General features: G+C 46.3%; 2 protein-coding genes across 9 annotated transcripts in view; one reads left to right on the forward strand and one right to left on the reverse strand.

The window, feature by feature from the left end:
* Positions 1 to 20,808, reverse strand: part of LOC135086827 (hepatic leukemia factor) — a 206,919-nt gene that overhangs the window by 53,983 nt on the left and 132,128 nt on the right. For 5 of the 6 annotated variants that reach the window (XM_063981630.1, XM_063981632.1, XM_063981631.1 and 2 more), the window contains exon 2: positions 16,607 to 16,645. The exons of the other annotated variant lie outside the window; for it this stretch is intronic. In XM_063981630.1, coding sequence (XP_063837700.1) covers positions 16,607 to 16,645 — 39 coding nt within the window. The remainder of the gene's footprint in view (positions 1 to 16,606; positions 16,646 to 20,808) is intronic. 6 annotated transcript variants of the gene reach the window in all.
* Positions 1,240 to 7,116, forward strand: LOC135086775 (uncharacterized). 3 transcript variants are annotated; one of them, XR_010260598.1, is made up of 4 exons: positions 1,240 to 1,339; positions 1,881 to 2,049; positions 3,040 to 3,102; positions 6,555 to 7,116. XR_010260598.1 is itself a non-coding variant. In XM_063981564.1 (3 exons), exons 1-3 carry the CDS (start codon positions 1,707 to 1,709, stop codon positions 6,560 to 6,562), a joined length of 414 nt encoding a protein of 137 aa, XP_063837634.1. In that variant the 5' UTR covers positions 1,650 to 1,706; the 3' UTR covers positions 6,563 to 7,116. The 3 variants fall into 3 exon arrangements, 1 of the variants encoding a protein (XP_063837634.1); XR_010260599.1 differs by having other exon boundaries at positions 1,240 to 1,332; XM_063981564.1 differs by lacking the exon at positions 1,240 to 1,339 and having other exon boundaries at positions 1,650 to 2,049.

The raw sequence follows: 20,808 nt of genomic DNA on the forward strand, positions 1-20,808 counted from the left end.
CGTAGCATTCCCGCTACGTACTGTCGTAACGCGTAGGCCGTAGCGGCTACGAATATGTGCTACGTCATCAGCCGAGAATGATTCGTTACGTGCAGTAATATTAAGCTCTTATTTTTTGCTTTTCTGAATGATAAATAATAAATGGTGCATGTGTCCGACGCGGCTCAATGCTCGTCGGCTATGTAAGAGGGATCGGAGATAAATAATGTTTTTTGCATTAATGAAGCTATTCTGAGTTTCAAGTGCGTCATAGCGAGTGCGTGAGCATTAAATAAAATGTTTTGTTTGTGATCACCTATTGATCAAGAAAACATAAGTAGAGAGATTTTTTCGATCACAATAATTAGAAAAGAAGATTTCTTTTCTAATTATTACCGACCCGAGCTTATAAGAGTGTGTAGGTACGGGGTACGGGCATATAGTTGAAAATTAAATTATCATTACGTAGGGTCACGTAAAGGAACACAGTACGAGTACGAGATGTCAAGTCGTAGAGCGCGAAAGGAGCCTTCAAAATGGGCTGTATCCATCGTCTTATCGCAATGATATTATGATTATTATAAAGTAATTGTCATTAAAATTTATAGGCATTGTGTTTAGAAATACTTTTAGAGGTTATAATTTAATATATTTTTTGTTATTTAAAAACATAATATCTATATTAAAATATTTAAGTCAATATTATTACCATACACGTATACAAAATACAAACACACCTTGTGCACGACGGACGGCCCCGAATAGAAACTTATAGCTGTAAATAATTGTTTCGTTTTTGTTTCATAGTTGTTTCATAGTTGTTTCATAGTTATTTCGTTTTATAAAGTTTGTATAGTTTAAATTTCGATGACTTCGTAATACAGTCCACTTTCTCTTAGTTGGTTCTCAATTAGTAATGTGTCGAGTCCTTAATTACTGATTGTCTACTCACGGACATTGCCCGCGGGCGGCGTGACCGGAGGGAGCGGCGAGCGTTCGGCGAACGAACGAGCAATGTTCGGTTCGCGAGCGAACATCGAAGAAGACGATCCTGACGCACTCTCTTCAACGACCTTGCACTAAACGGTCTCGATAACATTGTAAATTTATAACTTCCGAATAGATAATTAATTTCATACAGTCCACTCTTTTCATTTATAAACTTCCACTACACTCACTATCGAAGTAACATATTGGTCCATCTACCGGAAAACTGAATCCCGCTGAAGAAACGACTGCGGTATCAAACTTTGACCCCGCGACACGTCCGCCGATCTATTGCGCCGTGTCACCATCGCTATCCGAGGAGTTGAAGATCAGAGTCACCTGTGGAATTTCTGGATAAGGATACGGGTGTTTTGTGAGTTCTTTCCAATTTATCCCTCATTTACATCTTTTCCTAAATTCCGTTACTTAATTAATTCTTGCATAAGTCCAATTCACAACACTTTTCTTGCTTTTTATTTGAGTTGGCGCAAGCTAATTAATTCGCACGTCATTCCTTTCCGCTAGCGGTGCCCGTACTGCCGCCACTAGTTTTTGTCAATAATTATAAGCGCACGGGTCAGTTTCGTAGATATTACTATACTTATAGATACATCGCTACCGTTAGACTGCATCAGCTGAGCGCCCATTCATACGAATAATATTAATTCACGCACGATCTTTATTTACGTCCGCACCAATTAGATTTTTTCATAGGCCCTTAATTATTTTTCCTACCCACAATGGCTGAAAAATTAATTAAACAGCGCGGCTCCGTAAAGGCTAAGCTTACTAGTTTCAGCAATTACATGACAGTTATAAAAAGCTGCAAACAACTCTCGGACCTACAGGTTCTCGAACTTGAAGGTCGATTTAATAAATTTGAAAGCTTACATGATGAATTTAATGATTTACAGACCGACATTGAGCTGCTATCAGACAATCCAGAGGAGGCCTATGCCGAGCGCTTCAAATTCGAAGACACCTTTTATCCGCTGGTTGCACAGGCGCGAAAGCTCCTGGAGGCCAGTCAGCAACTTCAGAACAAGCTTTCTGCAGGTTCCGTATCAGGCTCCGAGGTATCAGGTGGGGCGAAAAGCAATTTTATACGTTTACCTAAAATAGACCTACCTCATTTTGATGGAAGTTATCAGTGTTGGCTGGAATTTAGAGACACCTTTCTCTCCTTAATCCATAACAACAATAGTATCGATAACATAAGCAAGTTCCATTACTTGCGTGCGTCCCTAGGGGGAGCAGCCGCCGAAATTATTAAAAATATTGATTTTAATAGCGACAATTATATAATGGCATGGGAACTATTATGCGATCGATACAACAATAGTCGCCTTTTGATAAACAACCATATTCAGGCATTATTTAACGCTCAGTCCATTAGCAATGAGTCTAGTATTGCTTTGCGCCAACTAATTGACGTTATAAATAAAAATATAAGGGCGTTAAAAGCGCTGCGTGAACCCACTCAATATTGGGACACGCTCATTATTTATTTAATGGCTCTAAAACTAGATTCTATCACGTTTAGAAATTGGGAGGAGTATCGCAACACTCTGCCTCATTCACCAACACTAGTTCAGTTTTGCACATTTATTAACAATAAAGCCGACTTACTTGAAACAATAGAAGACAATAAAAAATCAAATACAACACAAATCTCAGAAACAAACAAATCAAAAAGCCTTATTATAACATCTAATCAACACAATATAAGTAATAATAGTAATATGCAAAATAAAAATAAAATTATTTGTCCATTATGTTCACATAATCATTTTCTTTACTCATGTGATTCTTTTAGAAGTCTTACTGTAGAAAATAGATTACAAAAGGCAAAATATCTCGGGGTATGCATGAACTGTTTACGGGAAGGCCACGTAGAAAAGCGCTGTAGGTTTTCATGCTGCAAATATTGCAAAGATAAGCACAACACTTTACTTCACTTAGACCAATCCAACAATAAAGTAGAACGTCATCCAATGCCTACTACTAGTAACAATGTTTCGTTTTCTGCAGATATACAACCTAATTCTCAAAGTCATATCTTGCTTTCCACAGCTGTGGTGAGAGTGGTGAGCGACAAAGGTCAAAGGTACAGCGCCAGAGTCCTGCTCGACAACGGTAGTACAGCTCACTTTGTTACTGACGCCGTGTGTACCAAGCTCGGATTGTCCCGAGTTGGCAACAGTTCCAGGGTTAAAGGTATTAACAATATAAGTAGTACTAGTACACAGTCTTGTAACCTCACCATCGAATCAATGCATAATGAGTACTCAGTTAAAATTAATTGCCACATTTTGCCTGAAATAACTAAAAAATTGCCAGCATCCTACATAAATATAAATTGCATACCAATTCCTACAGGACTAATTTTAGCGGACCCATCATTCAACATTCCAACAGATATAGATATTCTGCTAGGAGCTGAAATATTTTGGGATGTAATTCAGAGCAATCACATAAATTTAGGAAAAAACTTGCCAAAATTATGCGAAACGAAATTAGGATGGTTAATTTCTGGTTCCGTACCTACTAATAATAATTTAAACGTTAATTATTCACATTTTTGTAATTTTTCAAAAACAGACAGCATAGAATTATCAAAATTTTGGGAGCTAGATTCAATTTCTCCTAAACATTGTCTTTCTTTGGATGAACGCGCGTGCGAAGAAAGTTTCACGTTAAATACCAAACGTAGTCCGGACGGTCAGTTTATTGTTACCATGCCGCTCAGTGCGGATCCCGGCGTTCTCGGTGACTCATACGCTATGGCTAAACGTAGGTTTTTAACTTTAGAGAAACGTTTCGAGCGCGATGCTACATTTAAACGTATGTACATGGATTTCATGGATGAGTACGAATTTTTGGGTCACATGACGGAGGACACAAACTTATCAAACGGTGATCGGGATAAAATTAGTTATTTCTTGCCCCACCATGGCGTATTGCGAGAATCTAGCAAAACAACGAAGCTGCGAGTAGTTTTTGATGCGTCTGCTAAGTCTACGTCAGGCGTATCACTCAACGACATCCAATACGTCGGTCCAACTGTACAGAATGATTTATTTTCAATTTTAATCAGGTTCAGGCAACACAAATATATAATTTCTGGAGATGTTGAGAAAATGTATCGAGCAATTTTACTAGATCCGAAGCAACGCTCCCTACAACGTATCTTATTTAGAAAGAATCCCTCCGAGCCGCTTAAAACTTACACGTTAAATACGGTCACCTACGGGACGGCGTCGGCACCTTATCTCGCGACCAAGTGTCTTGTGAGCCTCGCTGACGTCACGAATAATGAACAAGTCAAACGTAGTATACAGCATGATTTTTACGTCGATGATTTATTGACTGGGTCGGACACTATTCGTGGGACAGTTGAACTTTGTCAGGAAATAAAGGCAATATTGGCTTCGGCAAAGCTAAACTTAAGAAAATGGCAATCTAATAGTCCTGATATTTTGAAGGAAGTCGTAGATATTGAAGACAATTGCAACCTTGACTTAGATTTGTCGGATGATTATTCATCGAAAACTTTAGGTTTGTTATGGATTTGTAGGCAAGATGTTCTATCATTTTCCATAAACATTGAAACTCCTACGGACGTAACAAAAAGGCATATTCTATCGGTAATAAGTCAGATTTTTGATCCGCTGGGTTTAATTGGACCCTGTGTTGTCGAAGCAAAAATAGTCATACAGAAACTATGGTTAAATAAGTGCGATTGGGACGATACCGTACCTGAGGATGTGGCATATCAATGGTGTTCATTTGTAGATACATTGAAATGTTTGAATTCTCTGCGCATTCCGCGATGGTTTTCATGTGATAATTTCATAAGTCACGAGATACACGTGTTTACAGACAGCAGTGAAATGGCATATGGCGCTTGTTTATACATACGATCTATAGATAGCTCGAATGCAGTCACGGTACGTTTATTGACTTCTAAAAATCGTATAGCCCCCATAAAACCCACAACAATGCCAAGACTCGAACTATGTGGAGCACTTTTAGGCGCAAGACTGTGTACTAAGGTAAGGGAATCCCTTACTTCAATGATTAGCCGCTGCATATTTTGGTGCGATTCGACGATTGTGCTGGGTTGGCTATCCAGTTCGCCTACTGATCTAAAACCTTTTGTAAGACATCGTGTCAATGAAATACAAGACACCACTTTAGGGTCAAAATGGAACTATGTGCCAACAAAGGACAATCCCGCGGACCTTGTTTCTCGAGGGGTGAAGGCTGATAATATCAGCGATTCCAAATTATGGTGGTCGGGACCTGCATTCTTATCACAAGATGAATGCTATTGGCCGAAGTTGTCCAAGTGTATCGAGAAACAGGATCTGCCAGAGTTGATTTGTAATCTTGTAAACGAATCAAATAATCAAATTCCTGACTTGATTAATCACACTATAATACAAAAATTAATACACAAATATTCTAATTTTAATTATTTACAAAGAATCTTAGCCTACCTTAAACGATATATGTACAACTTAAACAATAAAAATAATAAATTACAAGGTTGTCTGACAAATCAGGAAATTGAATCATCTTTGAAATGCATTATACGTACAGCTCAATATGAAATGTTTCAGAATGAATACCTGATTCTGAAATCCGGGAATACGTTGCCTTCTAAAAATCGATTAATATCCTTATCTCCTTTTTTAGATTCCGACGACATCATTCGCGTCGGCGGTAGATTGGATAATTCGCCTTATGATTACAACACAAAGCATCCGATGCTTTTATGTAGCAAGCATCACTTGACAAAAATTTTGTATCAAACAACTCACAAAAAATTACTACACTCTGGCCCTCAATTATTATTAGCAAACATACGTCAGAAATATTGGCCGTTAGGAGGTAGGAACCTGTCAAGAGCCACAGTGCAAAAATGTACAGTGTGTTTTAGACATAAAGCACAGAATATACAACCCATTATGGGACAGCTTCCTAATTCACGTAGTAACCTTGAATATCCATTTTTAAATTCCAGTGTCGACTATGCCGGTCCGATACTTATTGCTGATCGAAAGGGTAGAGGATGTAAACTTATAAAAACGTATATTTGCATTTTTGTCTGCCTAGCTGTTAAAGCCGTTCACCTGGAGCTTGTCTCGGACCTCACCAAGGAAGCATACATGGCTGCTTTAAATCGTTTTATCGCGCGCCGTGGCAAGCCTCGTAGTATATTGTCTGATAACGGCACTACCTTTGTCGGTTCTTGCAATCAATTGCGTCACTTTTTGCAAACTTCAAATATTGAATATGACATTGCACTGGAAGGAATCGATTTTAATTTTGTACCTGCTTATTCCCCTCATTTTAATGGCGTTGCTGAGGCCGCAGTTCGCTCAACCAAGCATCATTTAAAGCGACTTCTAACGTTAACTCACTTCACGTTCGAAGAAATGGTTACGTGCCTAACTCAAATAGAGGCCATTCTAAATTCCCGACCTCTCACTCCTCTTTCACCTGAACCTCTTGATTTCTCTGCCCTAACTCCTTCACATTTCTTAATTGGAAGGTCACTCACATCCGTTCCACATCCACAGGTGACTGACAACGGCAACATTACCAGATTGGAGCGATTCCAAAGAGTGGAGTTCATAAGACAACATTTCTGGAAGAGATTTAACACAGAATATATATCTTTGCTACAGCAGAAAACAAAATGGTCCACATCCAAAGGGAACATCACTGTGGGGAGCCTGGTTCTGGTGAAGGATAAGGCGCTGCCACCTCTCTGTTGGCTGCTGGGTCGCGTCGTGCAGACCTACCCGGGCTCCGATGGCGTGGTGAGGGTCGCCGAACTGAAGACAAAGAAGGGGACTATCCGCCGTGGCTTCAACAATATATGCCCTCTACCAATTTCTTGAAGTTTCCACTTCAACCCGGGGAGCATGTCTACTCACGGACATTGCCCGCGGGCGGCGTGACCGGAGGGAGCGGCGAGCGTTCGGCGAACGAACGAGCAATGTTCGGTTCGCGAGCGAACATCGAAGAAGACGATCCTGACGCACTCTCTTCAACGACCTTGCACTAAACGGTCTCGATAACATTGTAAATTTATAACTTCCGAATAGATAATTAATTTCATACAGTCCACTCTTTTCATTTATAAACTTCCACTACACTCACTATCGAAGTAACACTGATTAATAGGCGTATGTGGGACGTTGGAGATGTATAAATCATAGTTTATTTTAGAAAACCATAGAAATGTATAATTTGATAGCCCTTTGTTTTATGTATATCGATTAAACCTGTAATTTCGTCTAGTTATGTATGTCGAGTCATATTTATAATATGTAAATTAGATAGATAATTATGTGTAGATCTTTATAGTTATTTACTTTTAATTGGTGATAATCTTAATTAGCCATAAAGGCAATTAATGTGAAATAGTGTGGCCAAATGAGCCCTAATTTTTGTACAAATGATTTATTTGTAATTAACCCTGTACCTGTGTACCTTTATTTACCTATCGAATAGTAAGAAGTAATTTGTCTGAAAATAAATAACATAGATTCCAAAGAATAGTGGAAGAGCTAATTAGAATCCGATAAGAATTAGGTCAAGGTCATAGTTAAAAAATAGGTCACCGAATAGATAAAAAACAGGCTCTCTATACGGTATTGCCGCCCAGGGGGGGTCTAAATTAGAGAGAGAGGGCAATAGATTTGCTGTTTCATTAGAGCGAGAGGCAGCTAGGTTTTCTCACTCTAATGAAAGTAAATAAATATCGGGGTGCCATCCGGACCCAGTCAGTTCCGCGTTTTCTCCTCAACAAGCTACAACACCAAGCTCTCGCCACTGCTCCGAGGAACCGGTCACAGTCTCAACCACAACCGAGTTATTATTTCTGCGCTCCCCGCCCCCTTCGTCTCGCTCTCCCGCTCGCGCTGCACCCCGCATCGCGCCGTGTCGGCGTACGGTATTCAGGGTCCGCACAGGGTTGCTACCCCATACCGTCCGGCACATTGGTCCATTCGGAGCCGGATTGGACACTTCGGCAGCAAAAGCGAGTGGGAAATTTCATCGGCTTCATAACCGGAAGCAAGGGGAGCGTAGTAAAATGCCGGTGACTCGGAGTAGAGGCAGACCCGCGGAGCCGATCGAGGCACAGGAGCGCCCTGAGGAGAGCGCTCCCGCGACCGCGTCACAGTCAGTGGCGGCCCCGAGGCCGTCAGCGCCGGAACCGGTGCGGCATATCGAGCCGCCCGGCTCCCCGTCGGAGGCGCCACCACCACCGCCAGCACCGTCGTCGCAACAGCAGCACGACGACGCAGCAAGAGCGTCGTCGACGAAATCAGACCGTGCGCGAAGGATCGCGCGCGCCAAACAGAAGATAGCCAGACTCAAGCTGGAGCTGGAAGAGGCCAGGCTTGCCGTCCTGGAGGAGGACAGCCAGGACGGCGAGTCGGTCGCATCGGGTGAATCGCTGGGCCAGGCGCGAGTGGCCGAGTGGCTGAATACAGTGCCGCCGCCACCGCCCGCCGCGCCGCTCAGTGCACCGCAACAGTCTACAGGCGTAGCACCGCCGCCCGGCGTGCCACATGCACCGCCGCCCGGCGTGTCACACGCACCACCGCCGCCACCCGGCGCGCCACACGCGCTGCCGACCGGCGTATCGATCGCACAGCAGCTCGCCGCGCCGCTATCGGGCGTGGCGCCGCCGCACAGCGTACAGTTGAAGCAATCGTCGTCATCGAAGCCGCCGCCAGCAGCAACGGGGTATCATCGGTCCGAGGGACAATTCGACCTTAACGATCTGGCGGCCGCCATCGCGCAGGCCGCGCGCCCACATGGGGCCACGCCGCGATTCATCGGAGAACTGATGCCCTTCGGGGGCTCGCATCTCGACTGGCTCGCCTTCAGAGCGGGCTATCAAGAAACAGAGAGATACTTCACAGAAATCGAGAATACAGCCCGCCTGCGACGGGCTTTGAAAGGAAAAGCCAAGGAAGCGGTTAGCAGTTTACTCATAGTAAACACTAGCCCGGCGGAAATAATCGGCGAACTCGAGACAAGATTCGGCAGACCGGAGACGATTGCGCTCGCCGAGATCGAACGACTTCGCAACGTACAGAAGCCTACAGATGCGCCGCGGGACATAATACAGTTCGCGAGTCGAATAAAAAACAGCGTCGCTACACTCCGCGCACTCCAGCAGCCGCAGTACATGTACAATCCGGAAGTGGTCAAGCAAGTGACAGAGAAGCTGACGCCGTCGCTGCGGTACCGGTGGTTCGACTTCAGCCGGGACCAGCCGCCAGAGGAGCCGGACCTCGTGCGCCTTCACCGCTTCGTGACCAGGGAGGCGGAGGCGTGCGGGAAGTACGCAGACCCCGAGCTCGTCGGCGGCGCCGAGGAGCAGCAGCAGCGCGCGGCGCCACGCAACCGGCCGCAGCGCGCCTACAACAGTCGGAGTGACAGCGAAAAGTGCGACAACAGAAGCGAAAAGTGTCCAGTGTGCAGTTTACCGAACCATAGTGCCGACAAATGTAGAAAATTTGTGCGTGCGAACAACAGTGAACGATGGAGCATAGCGAAAGCGGATCGACTATGTTTCCGTTGCCTGAACCCCAGGAGAGGGGGGCATAAGTGTGAAGACCGTCAGTGTGGAGAGGACGGCTGTGAGAGGACCCACCACCCATTACTGCACTTCAAGAGACCCGAAGTGCCAGCCAACCGGAGTGAAACAGTGACAGCAGCAAACTCATCTGGAAAGTCAACCGTAAGTTTCCTCAAAATTCTACCAGTGACAGTGGTGGGCCCCAAGGCCAATATAGACACATTCGCACTATTAGACGACGGCTCAACAGTCACACTCATAGACGAAGACCTGGCTAAGCGCGCGGGCGCTACAGGACCCATAGACCCATTGAGCATAGAAGCTATAGCGGGGGCCCGCGTCACGCGTACCGACTCGCGACGAGTGAAACTTGTGCTACGAGGGCAGGATGAAGAGCACTCCCTGCGAGGCCGCACTATCAAGAACTTACGACTGGCGGCCCAGCACATTGACCGAGACTTGTCAAAATATCAACACCTTCAAGATATCGAGACGCGAGTGCGGTATGCGGAGGCGCGGCCCACTATCCTGATCGGGCAGGACAATTGGGAACTCCTACTGGCCAACGAGGTACGACGTGGCGCCGCAACAGAACCGGTGGCGTCCCGCACACCCCTGGGGTGGGTGCTCCACGGCTCAAGCAGCCGGAGCCTGGGGCACACAGTCCACCACGTATACAGGCTCAATGAAGAGAGCGACAATAGAATAGAAGAAATGATCAAGAAGCATTTCGCAATCGAATCGTTGGGCGTGACGCCCAAGAAAACGCGCGCCGACCCCGAAGAGCGGGCGCTTCGCATCCTGGAGAGTGAAACCATCAAGCTGCCGACAGCGGGCTACGAAACGGGCCTACTTTGGGCCACCGACCACCCCGAGCTGCCCAACAATTACGACCAGGCCTTGACGCGCCTACACAGCACAGAGCGCAAGCTGGACAAGCAGCCGGAGCTCGGGGCGGCGTACGAGCGGCAGATGACACAGCTGATAGAAAAAGGATACGCAGAGGAAGCCGCCACCGCACCATCGACCACCGGGCGCATCTGGTACCTGCCTCACTTCCCGGTGCTCCATCCAGCCAAGCCCGGGAAGGTGAGGCCAGTCTTCGACGCCGCCGCTCGCACGAAGGGTACGTGCCTGAACGACCACCTGCTGTCGGGTCCGGACCTCCTGCAGTCGCTGCCGGGGGTGCTGATGCGCTTTCGCCAGCACGCCGTCGCCGTCGCCGCGGACATACAAGAAATGTTCCTGCGAATACAAGTTCACGAGAAAGATAGAGATGCGCTGCGCTTCTTGTGGCGCTCACACCGGCGGGAGGGACCGCCCACAGAGTACCGGATGAAGTCGGTCATCTTCGGAGCAGCCTGCTCACCGTGCACGGCGTTGTTTGTCAAGAATCACAACGCCGAGCGTCATCGGGCCGACCATCCGGACGCAGCCGAAGCCATCGTGCGTCATCACTACATGGATGATTATCTCCAGAGTTTTGAAACAGTTGAAGAAGCAGTTAGAGTGAGCACCGACGTGCGCACAGTGCACGCGGATGCCAATTTTCATTTGGCCAAGTGGGCCTCGAATCGCTCCGAAGTACTAGAAGTCCATCGGGCGGAAGCTGCCGCCACTCGGGACGTCACACTTGAAGACATCGAAGAGAAGGTCCTGGGCCTCACCTGGAGGCCGACCTGCGACACTTTGGGATTTAATCTGAACTTCGCCCGGGTGCCTGACGTCGACAGCGGGCAAACTCCGACGAAGAGGGAGGCTCTGCGGACAGTGATGTCACTGTTCGACCCGCTGGGCCTCGCCTCCCCCATCACCATCGTAGCGAAACAGCTGCTACAAGAGGCGTGGCGCGTAGGCGTCGATTGGGACGTCCGCCTACCACCGCCGCTGTCGACGGACTGGAGTGAGTGGGTGCGGCAGCTGGCCGCGCTCCGAGACGTCAACCTGCCAAGATGTCACCCTGGCTACAGCCGGGCGACCCGACGCGAGCTGCACACCTTCGTGGACGCCAGCGAGAAGGCCTACGCCGCTGCTGTCTACTGGCGCACTGAAGACGAAGACGGTAGAGTGCACGTGACGCTTGCCGCCGCCAGGGCACGCGTGGCGCCCCTCAAGCTGACGTCCATCCCAAGGCTCGAGCTGCAGGCCGCCGTGCTGGGCTGCCGCCTGGCCCGCACCGCCGCCGACGAATACCAGCTGAAAGCAGACAGAAGAGTCTTTTGGAGCGACTCGAAAACCGTACTCGCGTGGCTGAGGGCGGGACCCCGCTCTTTCAAGCCTTTCGTCGCACACAGAGTGGCAGAAATAGAGGAAGACACACAGGCGAAGGAGTGGCGGTGGGTGCCGACCCAACAGAATGTGGCTGACGACGCCACCAGAGGAGCGCCGGTCAACTTTACGCAGCATCATCGGTGGTTCACGGGACCGAAGTTCCTGTATGAGCCTGCTGACAGCTGGCCGGCCGAGAAAATAGAACAGGCGGCCCCAACCGGAGAAGAGAGGACCCACTCCGTCGCATCAAGCATCGTCGAGCCCAGAGTCTCCGAGGCATTACCGTCACCACACAGATTCTCGTCGTGGCTGCGCCTGATACGCGCCACGGCGAGAGTCCTCCAGGCGATACACCGCTTCCGTGCTCCGCTGCGCCGGGCGCGCCCGCAGAGCGCCAACGTCAACAGTTACAAGCGGACAACTCGAAACACCGAAGCCGACCCGACGTGGCGCCGTGTCGCCAAGCCGACCGCGCCGCCCACGCCGCGCCGAGCCGTCCTTACAGAAGACGTCATACCGCCGTTGGCCGCCGAGCACATCGTGTGGGCAGAGGAGCTGTGGGTGCGCGCCGTGCAGCAGGAAGCGTTCGGCGCCGAATTAGAAGCTTTAAAGAAGACAGAAGCAGTGTCCAATGACAGCCGGCTGCGCTCACTCGCGCTGGCCTTCGATCCGTGCGAGCCGGTGATTAAGCTGAAATCAAGAATCACGGCCGCAGAAAACATCGCTGAAGAACAGAAGCATCCGATTGTGCTGGATGGAAACCACCAGTACACCAAACTCTACGTGGCATGGACGCACCAGAAATTACACCATGGCGGCGTGGAGACAGTCCTGAACGAGATCCGACAACGCTTCTGGGTGATCCGAGCTCGTCCCATCGTGCGCAGCGTGATCAAAAGTTGTCAGCAGTGCAGAATTCGGCGCGCGGTGGCCGCAGTACCACCGACAGGCGACCACCCGACGGGACGCCTCGCTCACCATCAGCGGCCCTTCACCTACACCGGCCTCGATTATTTCGGGCCGCTCTCAGTCACCGTGGGCCGACAACACCAGAAGCGGTATGTGGCGCTGTTCACATGCCTCACCACCCGGGCCGTGCACCTGGAGGTCGCGGCCTCACTCTCCACCGACTCCGCCGTCCTCGCGCTGCGCCGCATGATGGCGCGCCGAGGGCAACCATCCGAGATCTGGTCGGACAACGGCACCAACCTGCGTGGTGCCGACGTCGAGCTCCAGCGGGCCGCCCTCCAGGCGAGCCGGCAGGAGGCCGCCAACCACCTCATCAGATGGCGCTACATACCGCCGAGCGCACCGTTCATGGGCGGGGCGTGGGAACGCCTCGTCCGGTCCGTCAAGGACGCCCTCAGTACCGTCCTGCGCGAGCGTCACCCCCACGAGGAGACGCTCGCCACTCTGCTTTGCGAGGCAGAATACACAGTCAACAGCAGACCACTGACCCACGTGTCAGTGGACCCCGACGACGCCGAAGCCTTGACCCCCAACCACTTCCTACTCGGGGGGTCGGGCCGCATCCAACAGCCGGGGACGTTCACCGAAGCAGACGTCGCCAGCCGCCACCACTGGAGGCGAGCTCAGCGGCTAGCCGACGAGTTCTGGGACCGCTGGGTCCGAGAGTACCTGCCGGAGCTCCAACACCGGCGGGAGCCGCACGGGAGCGGAGCACCGCTCAACATCGGCGACCTCGTGCTCATCGCCGACTCCAACCTGCCACGCAACGTGTGGCCCCGGGGGCGCGTCGTCCAAGTCTACCCTGGGCGCGATGGCATCGTGCGCGCCGCCGACGTCGCCACCCGCACCGGAGTCCTGCGCCGCCCCACCAAGAAGCTCGTCGTGCTGCCCACATCGACCGTCGTGACACCGAGTGAGGTGTAGCGCCGAGTCAACCAGCGCTACACGGCGGGAGAATGTGCACGACGGACGGCCCCGAATAGAAACTTATAGCTGTAAATAATTGTTTCGTTTTTGTTTCATAGTTGTTTCATAGTTGTTTCATAGTTATTTCGTTTTATAAAGTTTGTATAGTTTAAATTTCGATGACTTCGTAATACAGTCCACTTTCTCTTAGTTGGTTCTCAATTAGTAATGTGTCGAGTCCTTAATTACTGATTAATAGGCGTATGTGGGACGTTGGAGATGTATAAATCATAGTTTATTTTAGAAAACCATAGAAATGTATAATTTGATAGCCCTTTGTTTTATGTATATCGATTAAACCTGTAATTTCGTCTAGTTATGTATGTCGAGTCATATTTATAATATGTAAATTAGATAGATAATTATGTGTAGATCTTTATAGTTATTTACTTTTAATTGGTGATAATCTTAATTAGCCATAAAGGCAATTAATGTGAAATAGTGTGGCCAAATGAGCCCTAATTTTTGTACAAATGATTTATTTGTAATTAACCCTGTACCTGTGTACCTTTATTTACCTATCGAATAGTAAGAAGTAATTTGTCTGAAAATAAATAACATAGATTCCAAAGAATAGTGGAAGAGCTAATTAGAATCCGATAAGAATTAGGTCAAGGTCATAGTTAAAAAATAGGTCACCGAATAGATAAAAAACAGGCTCTCTATACGGTATTGCCGCCCAGGGGGGGTCTAAATTAGAGAGAGAGGGCAATAGATTTGCTGTTTCATTAGAGCGAGAGGCAGCTAGGTTTTCTCACTCTAATGAAAGTAAATAAATATCGGGGTGCCATCCGGACCCAGTCAGTCCCGCCCCATAAGAGCCGGAGTCCCTCAGGGCTCCGTGCTCTCGCCCATCCTCTTTTCATTGTACGTCAATGACATCCCCAAATATCCGAATACGGATTTAGCCCTCTTTGCGGACGACACCGCACTCTACAAGTCAGGACGTAATCGGAATTACGTCATCTTGGCGCTCCAACGCGCAGTCACACAATTAGGCGAATGGTTCAGGAAGTGGCGTATCGAGGTAAATCCCGAAAAAAGTGCAGCAGTGTACTTTTCTAGGGCTTTGTCTGCGAGACGTCCTCCGGTTCGCACTCGTCCTAATGTCCCCACCCATCTCACCTTATTTGACCAAACTATTCCTTGGAAGAGTGAGGCCAAGTACTTAGGTGTCACCCTCGACCAGAGATTATCGTTCGCTCCGCACCTCAGACGCGTCTTGAGCCGTGCGAACCACTACATCCACCGACTCTACCACCTAGTTGGAAGGAAAAGTAAATTGTCACTTAGAAATAAGTTGACAATTTACAAAACCTGCATCCGTCCAGTGTTGACTTACGCCAGTCCGGTGTTTGCTCACACTTCCTGCACAGACCTTAAGAAATTCCAGACCCTCCAAAACAAATTCTTACGCCGAGCCGCGGATGCCCCGTGGTTCGTGCGTAATACGAATCTCCATAGAGATTTCGGGATCCCATCGATTGATCACTTTATGAAAGAAGCCTCTCGCCGCTACTTTGATAAAGCGATCAACCACAAGAACCCTCTTATCGTTAGCGCCGCCACGTATACACCCCAGAAAGATGTCGCTGCCCAATACCGACGACCTAGGCATGTCCTAGACGACCCGGACGATCCTATTACCGAATTTTTGAACACAGACATCACTGCCTTAAGCACGCCAACTACTCCACAACACAGTAGCTCGTTACACCGTACTCGCCGGCGAGTACGAGGCCCTGCTTTCCATTTCGGACGGTACAGACACGTACCGGGCCGGTTCTCCCCTATCCGTCCCCCGGACACGGCCTGAGCCGAGGTCCGAGCCTACCGTGGCGCCCTCAGGCCGCGTCCGTAGTCCCCTCGATCGGGCCCACTAGAGTGAGCCCGCCGTAGGCTGGACTTTGGTCCAACACCGCGGTGGGCAACCCTCTAGTTGGGTTCGCCACTGATCGGGCGCCTTATGCGCTCGATACGGCCCGATCGCGAACGTCGGTCTGCGACCGACGCGGACGAGCCTGGGCTTCGCGCCTCGTCGGCATGCGCACCGACGATCGCCAAACGGCTAGAGTACCTTCTGTACTCGCCACTCTGCCCGGTGAAGCTGGAAAAGCTCCTCAAGCTACCAGCGCGCGTCCCTTCACAAAAAAAAAAAAAAAAACAAAAAAAAAAAAAAAAAAAAGACCCAGTCAGTTCCGCGTTTTCTCCTCAACAAGCTACAACACCAAGCTCTCGCCACTGCTCCGAGGAACCGGTCACAGTCTCAACCACAACCGAGTTATTATTTCTGCGCTCCCCGCCCCCTTCGTCTCGCTCTCCCGCTCGCGCTGCACCCCGCATCGCGCCGTGTCGGCGTACGGTATTCAGGGTCCGCACAGGGTTGCTACCCCATACCGTCCGGCACACACCTAACTTAAATAAATATCATAAAATATTTTATTATAATCAATTTATGGTTCGTTTGTGACGCGTTATTAAAATGTGCAGTGTGGAAGAGGTTTCGTGCTTAGTAGAGGAGGCTACACACACAGACACACAGGCAGCACTGGGGGCCGGCGCGACCAGCTCCCATGCTACGATTTTCATTTTAACTTAGGTCCTGCCTCAATGTAGAGACCGTTATTAAGAATGTTGCATCCAGGCCTATTTTGTGCAATAGAAAATCGTGCATCTTAGATAAGACAAAAGAAATTAGTCAAAGAAAAGTGCTACCTTGAGAGCGGACAAGGTTCTCTTAGGGGAAGGTTTCAGGCACTATTTATTTTAAATGACATTTAACGGGAGTTAGTATTGCTGTTGAGGAGGTCTCATTATACTGACCGTATTTTTTGTTGAAACTAGCCCCGTGGTTCAGGAAATCTGGAAAAAAATAAACGAAACGAATAAAAAAATGTTTAAATGGAAACAAAAAAGAAATAGGCATGCAAATGGCGGCCGTGGGCTGCAATCACCGGACCCTCCAAATATGAATCGGAAAATAATGTGCACAAAAATAATTTGATGTAATAAATTATTAAAATACTATTGATTACCTACTTATAAGGTCGGTTGTTATGTCATCACAAAAAACATGCAAGCTTTTATGTAACTGCAAAATACTCGTATACCTTCAGGTATTCCGTAACAAATAAATAATTTGCTGAAATACTCGAGATATTCAATTATTATGAGCAACATGAGTTAATTCAATCGTGTCAGTTGCGCAATACTATTATTTGATTCGCAGTATTCGGCTTACTTTAATACAAGAAACAAAAATAAACTTGCCGTTCCAAATTTCAGATTGCATAAGATTGGTAATTCATTTATGGGAAAATGTATTAAATTCTTTAATAAATTACCACAAACTGTTGTAGAACTACCCATTCATAAATTCAAAGCACATATTAAAAGTACCTTAATGAAAAAGGGCTACTATAAAGTCGATGATTATTTAAAAGATAAAAATGTTTGGGATACGTTACTGCCTAGCTCGCATAGATATTTATAACTTTGTACATTTTAAAGCATGTAAACCTTTGAAAAAGAGGCTGACAATAGTGACTGAGTTTCTTGCGCTGCTTCTTCTCAGCACTGGCCCATTTATTGTCCTGAAGCAGTGGTAGGGTTAATACTGGGACGTGTAAAAGTGCTTTTTTTAAGCCTATTTACAGAAATAAATGAGTTTTAATGAGTTTTTTTTAGTTTTAATGAGTTTTACTGGTTGCGGGCCGCGGCCGACCCGCCGCCCGACCGACCCGGTCGCCCGGTCGCTCGGTCGTAGTGGAAATCCGGGTGACAACTTTGTCCAGTAGTGGACGGAATTCGGCTGAAACTACGATCCTGTACATTTTTAATGACTGTATGTCCTGCACCATTTAAAACCTTTTAATGAAAACAATGTTTATATAATAATAAAAACCTTTATTTACTGACTATTCTAATTTACATACTATTTTTGATATTATATTCTTAAATTTATAGTTCCTACTGCACCAAAAGCTCACTTAACCTCTAAGTTAATTATTGAATTATTAAAATTAATGAATGTTTAATCTTTGTGACATTTTCCGTTTTAGTAGGGAAATAAAATGTTTACCGTGGTCAGCATTCAAGCAGTCATTAAAAGTTGTGGTGTTTATTTACTTAAGTCCTAAAACTTTTGCAATGTGACCGAAACACGGAGAAACGTAACAGGCACGTTTTTCTTAAATGTCAATCAAATCGTATTTTTCCCTGTCCCAAAAAGATAAATATAAAATTTTCTGATATGTCTGCGTCATTCGCGAGCACGTAAAGTGCGACTGTGTGACCACGCGGCGGTCGCGGTGTAGCTGGTGTTCGAGCACTATATCCACGAATGCGATGTCCTTAGAGCCAAGCATAGGATGCGTTGCGGGGCGGCACAAGAGCGTACACAACAACGCATCGTGAATATGCATTTTAAAGTTGATTTAAAATGTCACACCTAAAATTAAACGAAATAGGTAGGTACCAATTACATTTCAAAGTTGAGTTTCTACAAGAAACGTCTTATTTCGTTTTTTTTCTGATGTTGCTGTTTTCTACGCTAGATGTTGTGCAAAGGGACAAAACTCTTGTGAGGAGTTTGAATTGTAATTTCGTACCTCCCGGTCAGTAAATATGTTACATAAGGTGTCGATTGCTGAAAATAGCGAGGTAAATCCCTCATTTATATTTAAACATATTTTTTTTATTTGGCAACTCAAAAGCTTTGCTTACCATTTACAGTTACAGGTGAATTTATACATAATAACTCTAGCCAATTACAGAGTCTCACAGTAGAAACAGCAGAAGTTACGAACAATGTTGAAGTTTTCATATGGATCCCTAACTTTTTGTAAAATTTTATCGCCTTTTTATTAGGGATAAAGTAGGATTTTAACGGTGTAATATATTTTCAAATCGGTCCAGTAGTTATTCCGAGCCTAATCAATGCAAATCCCTACATACGTAAATAGTTATGTAACACTATCTGCCTGCCTGTCTGTTATGTTTCACGTCTAAACCACTAACCCGATTGATAAAGAGATAGAGGGAAAGGACTCAGAATAGTTTTTATTCCGGTTTAAAATAGGGACTCGCGTGTTTTTCTGAAACAAACAATTTCACGCAGATGAAGCCGCGGGAAAAGCTAGTAATATAGCCCTGGAAGTGTAAGAAAGCCCCGGTAAAACCATAAAGTTTAAACAGGTTCTTACTTTATCTTTGTAAAGTACTTCGTATGTGGCGAGATTAACAACCCTTTTTAGAAGCTTTTATAAGGAACATATTTTATAAGCTGCAAATGAACTAAGAGAGAAGGCGCGGATTATAAATGTATAAATGCAAATTCAATAAGAATATTATAACTATTTATTTATTAATCCTGTAAAGTTTTGGGCCGACGCTGTGTGAGTTTGCTGTCGACACGACAAGAAAAAGAATCCTATAAAAGCGACGTAATTTTACTTACGTAATTAGTAATTCAAACTCCCCCTAATGGTTGTCCCTATTTCGATATCTTGTACGTAATTTTAACAAACGTTGCAAAAAGTTTATAAGTATTTGTATTTGTAGCGGTAGTAAACCACACATTAAGGATTCGCTAAGGGACGCTGAAGGGATTGTGGCTCCGAGGAGAGCTAATAACCAAACCCGATGAGTGTTGAACGTACACTGATTTATTGAATTCACCAATATTGTAACGCATAGTGACGAGCAATGACGTAAAGCTAACTTAGCTAATTTTAAACTAGGTCAAGTAAGAAATGTACAATTTTTATGTGCGGTTAGCCCGTACATCTTGCCAATCAGAGAAGAAAAAGGACAAATCGCTTAAAATGATACAAAGTAATATGCTAAATCAGAAGCTAGATTGTACATTAAGCTCAAAAAGATAGGCTAGGTGAAAACATAGATAGAAACGCTTAAGAACTTCAAAATTATGCTAGTTAATAACATTGATATAAAAATAATTGATAAGATGCTTAAGAAGTTATTAAATACGTAAAGATTTGTAATAGAATAGAGTTACATAAGAGTTTAAATAGTGAACTTAGTGTCCATAATATTGTCCAGTAAATAAATAGCACTTAATCGGATGACTCAATTATTTCCCCGAGGGATTCACAAGGAATAGAGATCGACACTGACCGCGGGGGCTTAGGAGGCGCCGAGCCTCTGTCAACACTTAACACGCCCATGCTCACTGATTTACGCAATTCACTACACTGAGGTTGCACTTCTTGTTCACTAGACACACACTGTCGCTCGATGTTCACCGGATGTCCCCTCCTAAGGACAGCTGGATGTCTCGAAAGCTGCACGCGCCGAGACCTTTTCCTTCGGACTCGAAGAAAGATTGCCACTAGCGCTGCTATCAGAAGTACTACAACTATTCCATAGCTGATTGAGTACTGGTGGATGTCATGGACGCTGAGATCCGATGCTGATTCTTGCTTTACCACATTTAATTCATCCATTATCTCATGATAAGCTTGCTGGTGACTTTCTGTAGTAAGATCGCTAATTGTTGAGGTGTTTATCAGTTTGTTCAGAATTGATATCTTTGGGGCTTCGATATTTAAGTCTATATTTACCTTTTTCACAAAGTCGTTATGAGCATATATCGTAAATGAGTCTCCCTTGAGAGTGCAACCTTGACCTATATCGAGAAGGCCGTTGCCCGCTATTGTGCTGACTGTCATACCAGCTGGACAAAATGTGCGAATGTTGCACTCGTGGCAACATGAGTACAACCAGACATTCTGTAGGTGTAACTTGATCCACCTATTGTTACAAGGAGCTTGCTCGTACATACAGGGCGAAGTTATTTTTCCTGCATCTATTATACTTAGGTTACATAAATTTTGCTTGAGATCTAAATCATAAATAGGTTTATCTAAAGAGCATAGCATTCTCTCTTCAGATGCATGCAGACACGTTTGCAGATCATGTTCAGTTAAAAATATAACTGCTTCTTTTCTTAGATTAAACGCTAGGTAAGGGTAAGTAGGTACAGTCAGGTAGGAAACTGCTTC

This window comes from Ostrinia nubilalis, chromosome Z, assembly GCF_963855985.1.
Source record: "Ostrinia nubilalis chromosome Z, ilOstNubi1.1, whole genome shotgun sequence".
In the NCBI taxonomy this organism is placed as follows: domain Eukaryota; kingdom Metazoa; phylum Arthropoda; class Insecta; order Lepidoptera; family Crambidae; genus Ostrinia; species Ostrinia nubilalis.

Excerpts from the sequence above, each read along its gene's own strand:
- LOC135086775 (XM_063981564.1), top strand. The coding sequence starts at position 1,707 with ATGGCTGAAAAATTAATTAAACAGCGCGGCTCCGTAAAGGCTAAGCTT. Across the intron at positions 2,050-3,039 it reads ATCAGGCTCCGAGGTATCAG|CTGTGGTGAGAGTGGTGAGC; the intron begins GTGGGGCGAAAA and ends TGCTTTCCACAG.